Source organism: Heterodontus francisci, chromosome 18, assembly GCF_036365525.1.
Source record: "Heterodontus francisci isolate sHetFra1 chromosome 18, sHetFra1.hap1, whole genome shotgun sequence".
In the NCBI taxonomy this organism is placed as follows: domain Eukaryota; kingdom Metazoa; phylum Chordata; class Chondrichthyes; order Heterodontiformes; family Heterodontidae; genus Heterodontus; species Heterodontus francisci.
In genome coordinates, this window is record NC_090388.1 from 85,981,616 (window position 1) to 85,994,410 (window position 12,795).

Consider the following 12,795-nt stretch of genomic DNA (forward strand, 5'->3'; position numbering starts at 1 on the left):
GTGAGGAGAGTGGGAATGAGACGTGTGTGAGGAGAGGGGGAATGGGACATGTGTGAGGAGAAGGAGAATGGGGCTTGTGTGAGGAGAGGGGGAATGGGACGTGTGTGAGGAGAGAGGAATGGGTCTTGTGTGAGGAGAGGGGAATGGGACGTGTGTGAGGAGAGGGGGAATGGGACGTGTGTGAGGAGAAGGAGAATGGGACGTGTGTGAGGAGAGGGGGAATGGGAAGTGTGTGAGGAGAGGGGGAATAGGACGTGTGTGAGGAGAGTTGGAATGGGACGTCTGTGTGAAGAGAGGGAGAATGGGACGTGTGTGAGGAGAGGGGGAATGGGACGTGTGTGAGGAGAAGGGGAATAGGACGTGTGTGAGGAGAGGGGAATGGGACGTGTGTGAGGAAAAGGGGAATGGGACGTGTGTGAGGCGCGGGGGAATGGGATGTGTGTGAGGAGAGGGGGTATGGGACGTGTGTGAGGAGAGGGGGAATGGGACTTGTGTGAGGAGAGGGGGTATGGGACGTGTGTGAGGAGAGGGGGAATGGGACGTGTGTGAGGAGAGGGGGAATGGGACGTGTGTGAGGAGAGGGGGAATGGGACGTGTGTGAGGAGAGGGGGAATGGGACGTGTGTGAGGAGAGGGGGTATGGGACGTGTGTGAGGAGAGGGGGAATGGGACGTGTGTGAGGAGAGGGGGTATGGGACGTGTGTGAGGAGAGGGGGAATGGGACGTGTGTGAGGGGAGGGGGAATGGGACATTTGTGAGGAGAGGGGGAATGGGACGTGTGTGAGGAGAGTGGGAATGAGACGTGTGTGAGGAGAGGGGGAATGGGACGTGTGTGAGGAGAGGGGGTATGGGACGTGTGTGAGGAGAGGGGGAATGGGACGTGTGTGAGGAGAGGGGGTATGGGACGTGTGTGAGGAGAGGGGGAATGGGACGTGTGTGAGGGGAGGGGGAATGGGACATTTGTGAGGAGAGGGGGAATGGGACGTGTGTGAGGAGAGTGGGAATGAGACGTGTGTGAGGAGAGGGGGAATGAGACATGTGTGAGGGGAGGGGGAATGGGACGTGTGTGAGGAGAGGGGGAATGGGACGTGTGTGAGGGGAGGGGGAATGGGACATTTGTGAGGAGAGGGGGAATGGGACGTGTGTGAGGAGAGTGGGAATGAGACGTGTGTGAGGAGAGGGGGAATGGGACATGTGTGAGGAGAGGGGAATGGGACTTGTGTGAGGAGAGGGGGAATGGGACGTGTGTGAGGAGAGGGGGAATGGGATGTGTGTGAGGAGAGGGGGAATGGGACGTGTGTGAGGAGAAGGAGAATGGGACGTGTGTGAGGAGAGGGGAATGGGACGTGTGTGAGGAGAGGGGGAATGGGACGTGTGTGAGGAGAAGGAGAATGGGACGTGTGTGAGGAGAGGGGGAATGGGACTTGTGTGAGGAGAGGGGGAATGGGACGTGTGTGAGGAGAGGGGAATGGGACGTGTGTGAGGAGAGGGGGAATGGGACGTGTGTGAGGAGAAGGAGAATGGGACGTGTGTGAGGAGAGGGGGAATGGGACATGTGTGAGGAGAGGGGGAATGGGACGTGTGTGAGGAGAAGGGGAATAGGACGTGTGTGAGGAGAGTTGGAATCGGACGTCTGTGTGAAGAGAGGGAGAATGGGACGTGTGTGAGGAGAGGGGGAATGGGACGTGTGTGAGGAGAAGGGGAATAGGACGTGAGTGAGGAGAGGGGGATTGGGACCTGTATGAGGAGAGGTGGAAGGGTACGTGTGTGAGGATAGGGGGAATGGGACAAGTGTGAGGAGAGCGGGAATGGGACATGTGTGAGGAGAAGGAGAATGGGACGTGTGTGAGGAGAGGGGGAATGGGACATGTGTGAGGAGAAGGAGAATGGGACGTGTGTGAGGAGAGGGGAATGGGACGTGTGTGAGGAGAGGGGAATGGGACGTGTGTGAGGAGAAGGGGAATAGGACGTGTGTGAGGAGAGGGGGATTGGGACCTGTATGAGGAGAGGTGGACGGGTACGTGTGTGAGGAGAGGGGGAATGGGACGTGTGTGAGGAGAGGGGGAATGGGACGTGTGTGAGGAGAGAGGAATGGGTCATGTGTGAGGAGAGGGGGAATGGGACGTGTGTGAGGAGAAGGGGAATAGGACGTGTGTGAGGAGAGGGGGATTGGGACCTGTATGAGGAGAGGTGGAAGGGTACGTGTGTGAGGATAGGGGGAATGGGACAAGTGTGAGGAGAGCGGGAATGGGACATGTGTGAGGAGAAGGAGAATGGGACGTGTGTGAGGAGAGGGGGAATGGGACATGTGTGAGGAGAAGGAGAATGGGACGTGTGTGAGGAGAGGGGAATGGGACGTGTGTGAGGAGAGGGAGGTTGGGACGTGTGTGAGGGGAGGGGGAATGGGACTTGTGTGAGGAGAGGGGGAAGGGGATGTGTGTGAGGAGAGGGGGAATGGGACTTGTGTGAGGAGAGGGTGAAGGGGACGTGTGTGAGGAGAAGGGGAATGGGACGTGTGTGAGGAGAGGGGGAATGGGACGTCTGTGTGAAGAGAGGGAGAATGGGACGTGTGTGAGGAGAGGGTGAAGGGGACGTGTGTGAGGAGAGGGGGAATGGGAAGTGTGTGAGGAGAGGGAGAATGGGACTTGTGTGAGGAGAGGGGGAATGGGACGTGTGTGAGGAGAGGGTGAAGGGGACGTGTGTGAGGAGAGGGGGAATGGGACGTGTGTGAGGAGAGGGAGAATGGGACGTCTGTGTGAAGAGAGGGAGAATGGGACGTGTGTGAGGAGAGGGTGAAGGGGACGTGTGTGAGGAGAGGGAGAATGGGACGTCTGTGTGAAGAGAGGGAGAATGGGACGTGTGTGAGGAGAGGGTGAAGGGGACGTGTGTGAGGAGAGGGGGAATGGGACGTGTGTGAGGAGAGGGAGAATGGGACGTGTGTGAGGAGAGGGGGAATGGGACGTGTGTGAGGAGAGGGGGAATGGGACGTGTGTGAGGAGAGGGAATATGGGACGTGTGTGAGGAGAGGTGGAAGGGTACGTGTTTGAGGAGAGGGAATATGGGACGTGTGTGAGGCGAGGAGGAATGGGACGTGTAGGAGGAGAGGTGGAAGGGTACGTGTGTGAGGAGAGGGGGAATGGGACGTGTGTGAGTAGAGATAGAATGGGACATGTGTGAGGAGAGGGGGAATGGGACGTGTGTGAGGAGAGGGGGAATGGGACGTGTGTGAGGTGAGGGGGAATGGGACGTGTGTGAGGAGAGAGGAATGGGTCATGTGTGAGGAGAGGGGGAATGGGATGTGTGCGAGGAGATGGGGCATGGGACGTGTGTGAGGAGAGGGGGCATTGGACGTGTGTGTGTGGAGAGGGGGAATGGGACGTGTGTGAGGAGAGGGGGAATGGGACGTCTGTGTGAAGAGAGGGAGAATGGGACGTGTGTGAGGAGAGGGGGAATGGGACCTGTGTGAGGAGAGGGGGAATGGGACTTGTGTGAGGAGAGGGGGAATGGGACCTGTGTGAGGTGAGGGGGAATGGGACTTGTGTGAGGAGAGGGAGAATAGGACGTGTGTGAGGCGAGGGGGATTGGGACCTGTATGAGGAGAGGTGGAAGGGATGTGTGTGAGGAGAGGGGGAATGGGACGTGTGTGAGGAGAGGCGGAATGGGACATGTGTGAGGGGAGCGGGAATGGGACATTTGTGAGGAGAGGGGGAATGGGACGTGTGTGAGGAGAGTGGGAATGAGACGTGTGTGAGGAGAGGGAGAATGAGACGTGTGTGAGGAGAGGGGGAATGGGACATTTGTGAGGAGAGGGGGAATGGGATGTGTGTGAGGAGAGTGGGAATGAGACGTGTGTGAGGAGAGGGGGAATGGGACATTTGTGAGGAGAGGGGGAATGGGACGTGTGTGAGGAGAGGGGGAATGGGACATTTGTGAGGAGAGGGGGAATGGGACCTGTGTGAGGAGAGGGGGAAGGGGACTTGTGTGAGGAGAGGGGGAATAGTACTTGTGTGAGGAGAGGGAGAATGGGATGTGTGTGAGGAGTGGGGGAATGGGACCTGTGTGAGGAGAGGGGGAAGGGGACTTGTGTGAGGAGAGGGGGAATAGGACTTGTGTGAGGAGAGGGGGAATGGGACCTGTGTGAGGAGTGGGGGAAGGGGACGTGTGTGAGGAGAGGGAGAATGGGATGTTTGTGAGGAGAGGGGGAATGGGATGTGTGTGAGGAGAGGGGGAAGGGGACTTGTGTGAGGAGAGGGGGAATAGGACGTGTGTGAGGAGAGGGGGAATGGGACCTGTGTGAGGAGAGGGGGAAGGGGACTTGTGTGAGGAGAGGGGGAATAGTACTTGTGTGAGGAGAGGGAGAATGGGATGTGTGTGAGGAGTGGGGGAATGGGACCTGTGTGAGGAGAGGGGGAATGAGACGTGTGTGAGGAGAGGGGGAATAGGACTTGTGTGAGGAGAGGGGGAATGAGACGTGTGTGAGGAGAGGGGGAATAGGACTTGTGTGAGGAGAGGGGGAATGGGACCTGTGTGAGGAGAGGGGGAATGAGACGTGTGTGAGGAGAGGGGGAATAGGACTTGTGTGAGGAGAGGGGGAATGGGACCTGTGTGAGGAGAGGGGGAATGGGATGTGTGTGAGGAGAGGGGGAAGGGGACTTGTGTGAGGAGAGGGGGAATAGGACTTGTGTGAGGAGAGGGGGAATGGGACCTGTGTGAGGAGTGGGGGAATGGGACCTGTGTGAGGAGAGGGGGAAGGGGACGTGTGTGAGGAGAGGGAGAATGGGATGTGTGTGAGGAGAGGGGGAATGGGATGTTTGTGAGGAGAGGGGGAATGGGATGTGTGTGAGGAGAGGGGGAATGGGACTTGTGTGAGGAGAGGGGGAATGGGACCTGTGTGAGGAGAGGGGGAATGAGACGTGTGTGAGGAGAGGGGGAATAGGACTTGTGTGAGGAGAGGGGGAATGGGACCTGTGTGAGGAGAGGGGGAATGAGACGTGTGTGAGGAGAGGGGGAATAGGACTTGTGTGAGGAGAGGGGGAATGGGACCTGTGTGAGGAGAGGGGGAATGAGACGTGTGTGAGGAGAGGGGGAATAGGACCTGTGTGAGGAGAGGGGGAAGGGGACGTGTGTGAGGAGAGGGGGAATGAGACGTGTGTGAGGAGAGGGGGAAGGGGACGTGTGTGAGGAGAGGGAGAATGGGATGTGTGTGAGGAGAGGGGGAATGGGATGTGTGTGAGGAGAGGGGGAATGGGATGTGTGTGAGGAGAGGGGGAATGGGACGTGTGTGAGGAGAGGGGGAATGAGACGTGTGTGAGGAGAGGGGGAATAGGACCTGTGTGAGGAGTGGGGGAATGGGACCTGTGTGAGGAGAGGGGGAAGGGGACGTGTGTGAGGAGAGGGAGAATGGGATGTGTGTGAGGAGAGGGGGAATGGGATGTTTGTGAGGAGAGGGGGAATGGGATGTGTGTGAGGAGAGGGGGAATGGGATGTGTGTGAGGAGAGGGGGAATGGGACTTGTGTGAGGAGAGGGGGAATGGGACTTGTGTGAGGAGAGGGGGAAGGGGACGTTTGTGAGGAGAGTTGGAATGGGACATCTGTGTGAAGAGAGGGAGAATGGGATGTGTGTGAGGAGAGGGGGAATGGGACTTGTGTGAGGAGAGGGGGAAGGGGACGTTTGTGAGGAGAGGGAGAATGGGATGTGTGTGAGGAGAGGGCGAATAGGACGTGTGTGAGGAGAGGGGGACTGGGACGTGTGTGAGGAGAGGCGGAATGGGACGTGTGTGAGGAGAGGGGGAATGGGACGTGTGTGAGGAGAGAGGAATGGGATGTGTGCGAGGAGATGGGGCATTGGACGTGTGTGTGAGGAGAGGGTGAATGGGACGTGTGTGAGGAGAGGGAGAATGGGATGTGTGTGTGGAGAGGGGGCATGGGACTTGTGTGAGGAGAGGGTGAAGGGGACTTGTGTGAGGAGAGGGTGAAGGGGACTTGTGTGAGGCGAGGGGGAATGGTACATGTGTGAGAAGAGGGAGAATGGGACGTGTGTGAGGAGAGTTGGAATGGGACATCTGTGTGAAGAAAGGGAGAATGGGACGTGTGTGAGGAGAGGGGGAAGGGGACATTTGTGAGGAGAGGGAGAATGGGATGTGTGTGAGGAGAGGGAGAAAGGGACGTGTGTGAGGAGAAGGGGAATGAGACATGTGTGAGGAGGGGGTTAAAGGGATATGTGTGAGGAGAGGGGAAATGGGACGTGTGTGAGGGGAGGGGGAATGAGACACGTGTGAGGAGAGGGGGAATGTGACATGTGTGAGGCGAGGGGGAATGGGACGTGTGTGAGGAGAGGGAAATAGGACGTGTGTGAGGAGAGGGGGATTGGGACGCGTGTGAGGAGAGGGGGAATGGGACATGTGTGAGGAGAGGGGGAATGGGACGTGTGTGAGGAGAGGGAGGTTGGGACGTGTGTGAGGAGAGGGGGAATGGGACCTGTATGAGGAGAGGTGGAAGGGTACGTGTGTGAGGAGAGGGAGAATGGGACTTGTGTGAGGAGAGGGAGAATGGGACGTGTGTGAGGGGAGGAGGAATGGGACGTGTGTGAGGAGAAGGAGAATGGGACATGTGTGAGGGGAGGGGGAATGGGACATTTGTGAGGAGAGGGGGTATGGGACGTGTGTGAGGAGAGGGGGAATGGGACGTGTGTGAGGAGAGGGGGAATGAGACGTGTGTGAGGAGAGGGGGAATGGGACATGTGTGAGGAGAAGGAGAATGGGACGTGTGTGAGGAGAGGGGGAATGGGACATGTGTGAGGAGAAGGAGAATGGGACGTGTGTGAGGGGAGGGGGAATGGGACATTTGTGAGGAGAGGGGGAATGGGACGTGTGTGAGGAGAGGGGGAATGGGACATGTGTGAGGAGAAGGAGAATGGGACGTGTGTGAGGGGAGGGGGAATGGGACATTTGTGAGGAGAGGGGGAATGGGACGTGTGTGAGGAGAGGGGGAATGGGACGTGTGTGAGGAGAGTGGGAATGAGACGTGTGTGAGGAGAGAGGAATGGGTCATGTGTGAGGAGAGGGGAATGGGATGTGTGTGAGGAGATGGGGCATGGGACGTGTGTGAGGAGAGCGGGCATTGGACGTGTGTGTGAGGAGAGGGGGAATGGGACGTGTGTGAGGAGAGGGGGCATGGGACATGTGTGAGGAGAGGGGGAATGGGACGTCTGTGTGAAGAGAGGGAGAATGGGACGTGTGTGAGGAGAGGGGGAATAGGACTTGTGTGAGGAGAGGGGGAATGGGACCTCTGTGAGGAGAGGGGGAAGGGGATGTTTGTGAGGAGAGGGAGAATGGGATGTGTGTGAGGAGAGGGGGAATGGGACGTGTGTGAGGAGAGGCGGAATGGGACGTGTGTGAGGAGAGGCGGAATGGGACGTGTGTGAGGAGAGATAGAATGTGACATGTTTGTGAGGAGAGGGAGAATGGGACGTGTGTGAGGAGAGTGGGAATGGGACGTGTGTGACGAGAGGGGGAATGGGACGTGTGTCTGCTGCTCCTAATTCATTCTCTGAAGTCCCATTTTGCAAGTAACATTTCCATGCGGTTCGAGATTCACTCTCTTCCCAGCTCTGTTTTGTTTGTGCGTTCCTCTCATGCTACTGTGCTGTACTGCAACCTCTACCAGATTAGATCAGAAATCAAGTTCAGCTTCTCAGTGCAACTACTCAGTCGAGTAACCTTTATATTCTGACCAGCTGCTGATTTTGTTGTTACAGATCGGACACAGAAATCAATTCCGGAGTGCTGCTTTCCTCTAAAATTCCTTGCACAGCGTGTAAAGAAATGATCAATACTTCTGGCATAAAGTTTGTTGTTTCAGTCCGGGATTGGAACAAAGATGCGGAGGCATTGGGCGAAGGAGCTGTGGAGTTGAGTGAAGGTGTGAAAATCTTTTTGGTAAGTCAGATATACGTTGCATCTTCAGCGTGTGCTGTTTAGGTGAATAATGTCCAATCCACCATTTTGTTTTAATAAGTTTTGATCTGTGAGGATTTTGTTTGTGTATTTAACTTGAATAGAGAGCACTGTTTCATGGTTGAAGGGGCAGTCCTCTATCAATGCTGTATGACAACCCACCACTAGGAGCCACATCAAAGCAACCTGTATCAAGTAAAGCGCTGACTTTCCCTCTTCCATGTACGAACCCCATCTCTGCTCTAAACAGATTGACAATCAGAGGCAGGTGCTCACATCCAATATATGATAATAATACTCAGTTTTTGTCTGTCCGGACTGTTTTGAATGGTCTGTTTAAAGGGAGCATCTGTTAATGAGTTTATTTGGTCGACGGTGCCTGGCACACATGAGACACCTGGAAGATGATGATGTGATGCACATGGTTGATGGTGGCACCAGGCTGGGGAGGGGTTAGTGGAGAACAAAAAACTGCAGAAGGTAAGAGAAACCAACAAAGTCACCCTGCCTCGGGAGATTGTTTCCATGAGGAATGAGATGGGATTGATGAGGGGGGATGTTAATGGCAAGAGCAGAATGGGGATAGTATGGGAGGGATGGAAGGAATGGGATGGGGATAGCATGAGGGAGAAGGCATTGGCAGGTTGGAATGGCATCGAATGGGAATCCTAAACAAGGACTTTGTCCTGGAACAAAATTGATAGGAAGCTGTTTTATTTGATGATAAATGCTGAAATTATAACAGACAGATTTCAAGGATATAGACTGTTTATTCCTCGAAACAATGTGAGTCCATCAGATGTAAACCTGCCTTTTCAACTCAGGAGAAAACAGTTCCCAATTAGGCTTTCATATTCTATGATTATAAACAAGTCACAAGGCCAGACTCACGACAAAATTTGTATTTAGATTCCCAGGCCTGTTTTTACACCAGCTCAGATTTACGTAGCTTTTTCCAGAATGAGAAGTTTTGATTCTGTGAAAGTCTTTGGTGAAAGACTAACTAGAAATCCTGTATGTAAAGAAGTACTGTTGTAATAAAAATAGTACTTTTACCACAAATGTTTTTCAGGTCTTTGCTAAAATAATCAATAATAAACGAGTGCTGTATATTATTTCGATGTAGCAAGCCTGCATTATGAAATGGGCAGCCCTCTGAACAGCTAACAACTTGAACCATCATTTAATGCATGTGTTGAGATTATTCTGTTTAATTATATCGGGCAAGCATTAAAACTATTTCTGTCTTTTGCTTGCAGTGGGAGTGGCCCAGTGAGTTTCAAGGTAAGGGGCATTATTTTAAAAATTGGAATATTAAAAATCAGGAGTTAATATTGTTTCATTTGTGAAAAGTCAGTGAAGATATGTGCTGCAAGCTCTTATCATTTCACTCTCCCCTGTACAGCACTTACCCACATGCTTAGCCCCACAGTCTCAGCTAAATCTTCCCAATTGATCTTTCCCCTGCTAGAACCTGTCTAGTCACTTGTGGTCAGTATCAGTTGACCACTGCAGGGAAAACACATCCTGCCCATTGCACCTTTCTCACTTAATATGTTCTGTTACTGCAGGTAGGCTGCTCCTTATAACTACTTCAGTGACTCTGTCCTTCCTGGAAAGCACTTAACTTCATCTTTACAGGACATAGAGTCACAGAGAGATACAGCACCGAAACAGGCCCTTCAGCCCACCGAGTCCACGCTGACCATCAACCACCCATTTATACTAATCCTACATGAATCCCATTTTTCCCTCTCACATCCCCACCTTCCCTCAATTCTCCTACCACCTACCTACACTAGGGGCAATTTTTTACAATGGCCAATTTACCTATCAACCCACAAGTCTTTGGCATGTGGGAGGAAACCGGAGCAGCCGGAGGAAACCCACACGTTCACAGGGAGAACTTGCAAACTCCGCACAGGCAGTATCCAGAACTGAACCCGAGTCGCTGGAGCTGTGAGGCTGCGGTGCTAACCACTGCGACACTGTGTTGCAAAAGCCTTCAACCTTTGCGACTAAACCTTTGTCAAGTCCAGTTCTCAGCAGCATAAAGGACTATCGAGGAAACTATGGTTGAGAGGAATGATACCAACACCAAACACATTTCCCCTCCACTCCACTTTCAGTATGCCAAAAGGATCATTCCCTCCCTGACACCTCGTCGTCTTCCCATAGCACCTTCCCAAGCAATCGCAGGAGGTCTAACAACTGCATTTTACCTCCTCTCTCCTCACATCCAAGGCCCCAAACATTCCTTTTCGATGAAGCAAGGATTTACTTGGTCTTCTTTCAATTTTAGTATACTGTATTCATTGCTCACAATGCAGTATGCTTATACCGGGGAGACCAAACGCAGATTTGGTCATTGCAGAAAATCTCCACTCAGTCTGCAAGAATGACTCCGAGCTTCCGTTTGCCTGTCATTTTAATTCACTGCCCCGCTCTCATGCCCACATTTCTGTCCTTGACCTGCTGCAGTGTTCCAGTGAACCTCAACGCAAGCTAGAGGAGCAGCACCTCATCTTCCGATTAGGCACTCTTTTAGTTTACAAATTCATGGGATGTGGGCGTCACTGACCAGCCCAGCATTTATTGCCCATCCTTAATTGCCCTTGAGAAGGTGGTGGTGAGCTGCCTTCTTGAACCGCTGCAGTCCATGTAAGGTAGGTACACCCACAGTGCTGTTAGGAAGGGAGTTCCAGGATTTTGACCCAGTGGCAGTGAAGGAACGGCGATATAGTTCCAAGTCAGGATGGTGTGTGACTTGGAGGGGAACTTGCAGGTGGTGGTGTTCCCATGCATCTGCTGCTCTTGTCCTTCTAGGTGGTAGAGGTCACGGGTTTGGAAGGTGCTGTCGAAGAAGCCTTGGTGCGTTGCTGCAGTGCATCTTGTAGATGGTACACACTGCTGCCACTGTGCGTCGGTAGTGGAGGGAGTGAATGTTTGTGGATGGTGTGCCAATCAAACGGGCTGCTTTGTTCTGGATGGTGTCGAGCTTCTTGAGTGTTGTTGGAGTTGCACTCATCCAGGCAAGTGGAGAGTATTCCATTACACTCCTGACTTGTGCCTTGTAGATGGTGGACAGGCTTTGGGGAGTCAGGAGGTGAGTTACTCGCTGCAGGTTTCCTAGCCTCTGACCTGCTCTTGTAGCCACGGTATTTATATGGCTACTCCAGTTCAGTTTTTGGTCAGTGGTAACCCCTAGGATGTTGATAGTGGGGGATTCAGCGATGGTAATGCCATTGAATGTCAAGGGGAGATGTATAGATTCTCTCTTGTTAGAGATGGTCATTGCCTGGCACTTGTGTGGCGCAAATGCTACTTGCCACTTATCAGCCCAAGCCTGGATATTGTCCAGGTCTTGTTGCATTTCTACACGGACTGCTTCACTATCTGAAGAATCGCTAATGGTGATGAACATTGTGCAATCATCAGCGAACATCCCCACTTCTGACCTTATGATTGAAGGAAGGTCATTGATGAAGCAGCTGAAGATGGTTGGGCCTAGGACACTACCCTGAGGAACTGCTGCAGTGATGTCCTGGAGCTCAGATGATTGACCTCCAACAACCACAGCCATCTTCCTTTGCGCTCGGTATGACTCCAACCAGCAGAGAGTTTTCTCCCTGATTCCCATTGACTCCAGTTTTCCTAGGGCTCCTTGATGCCATACTTGGTCAAATGCTGCCTTGATGTCAAGGGCAGTCACTCTCACCTCACCACTTGAGTTCAGCTCTTTTGTCCATGTTTGAACCAAGGCTGTAATGAGGTCAGGAGCTGAGTGGCCCTGGCGGAACCCAAACTGAGCGTCACTGAGCAGGTTATTGCTAAGCAAGTGCTGCTTGATGGCACTGTCGATGACACTTTCCATCACTTTACTGATTATTGAGAGTAGGCTGATGGGGCGGTAATTGGCCGGGTTGGACTTCTCCTGCTTTTTGTGTACAGGACATACCTGGGCAATTTTCCACATTGCCGGGTAGATGCCAGTGTTGTAGCTATACTGGAACAGCTTGGCTAGGGGCGCGGCAAGTTCTGGAGCACAGGTCTTCAGTACTATTGCCGGAATATTGTCAGGACCCATAGCCTTCGTAGTATCCAGTATCTTCATTCTACAAGACAGAGATTGATAGATTTCTAAATATTAAAGATATCAAGGGATATGGGGATACTGCAGGAAAATGGCGTTGAGGTAGAAGATCAGCCATGATCTAGTTGAATGGCGGAGCAGGCTTGAGGGGCCGAATAGCCTACTCCTGCACCTATTTCCTCTGTTCCTATTTTTCAAATCCACCCAGGATTACAGGTATCTCCGAGAGATACAATGTTCCTCAGACTGCTTTTCTCACAGCATCCTGAGATCCACACTCAGTACCATGCACCCGCACATGTACACACTCGACCTCTCTCCAGAAGCACCTTGTCTCAAAGGTGTCCTGCTCTGCGGTTTCATTTCATCTTTCATCTTATCCAATGCATTAACAAAAAACATTTCCTCTTCCTTTCAGATGTTAAGGAACACAAGCTCCAGCAGCTCATGGGGATCAAAGCCACTCCAGACCTTTCTTCCCCTTCACTTCTCTCTGACCCCATCCCTTCTCCTAAACTCTCCCTTTGCTGTGTATTCATAATAGCCGCTGACCTTCCCCTCTTTGACACTGAACAATCTTTACTTAGCAAAGGACTTAGTTTTATCTTCTCACGCTCCCACCTCAATGAATTTTACAGCATGACGTTGAGCTCTTCTTCCGTCGCCTTTGCCTCCGGACTCACTTCTTTGACGAGGTGTCCTCCCGCGACCAGCACACCCATTCACCCGCCTCCAGTATTCTCCCTTC

General features: G+C 53.0%; 1 protein-coding gene across 2 annotated transcripts in view; it reads left to right on the forward strand.

Moving 5' to 3' along the window:
• The window catches only part of LOC137379758 (uncharacterized), a 472,575-nt gene that overhangs the window by 183,229 nt on the left and 276,551 nt on the right, over window positions 1–12,795 (forward strand). For both annotated transcript variants that reach the window (XM_068051089.1, XM_068051090.1), the window contains 2 exons: window positions 7,756–7,936; window positions 9,214–9,238. In XM_068051089.1, coding sequence (XP_067907190.1) covers window positions 7,756–7,936; window positions 9,214–9,238 — 206 coding nt within the window. The remainder of the gene's footprint in view (window positions 1–7,755; window positions 7,937–9,213; window positions 9,239–12,795) is intronic.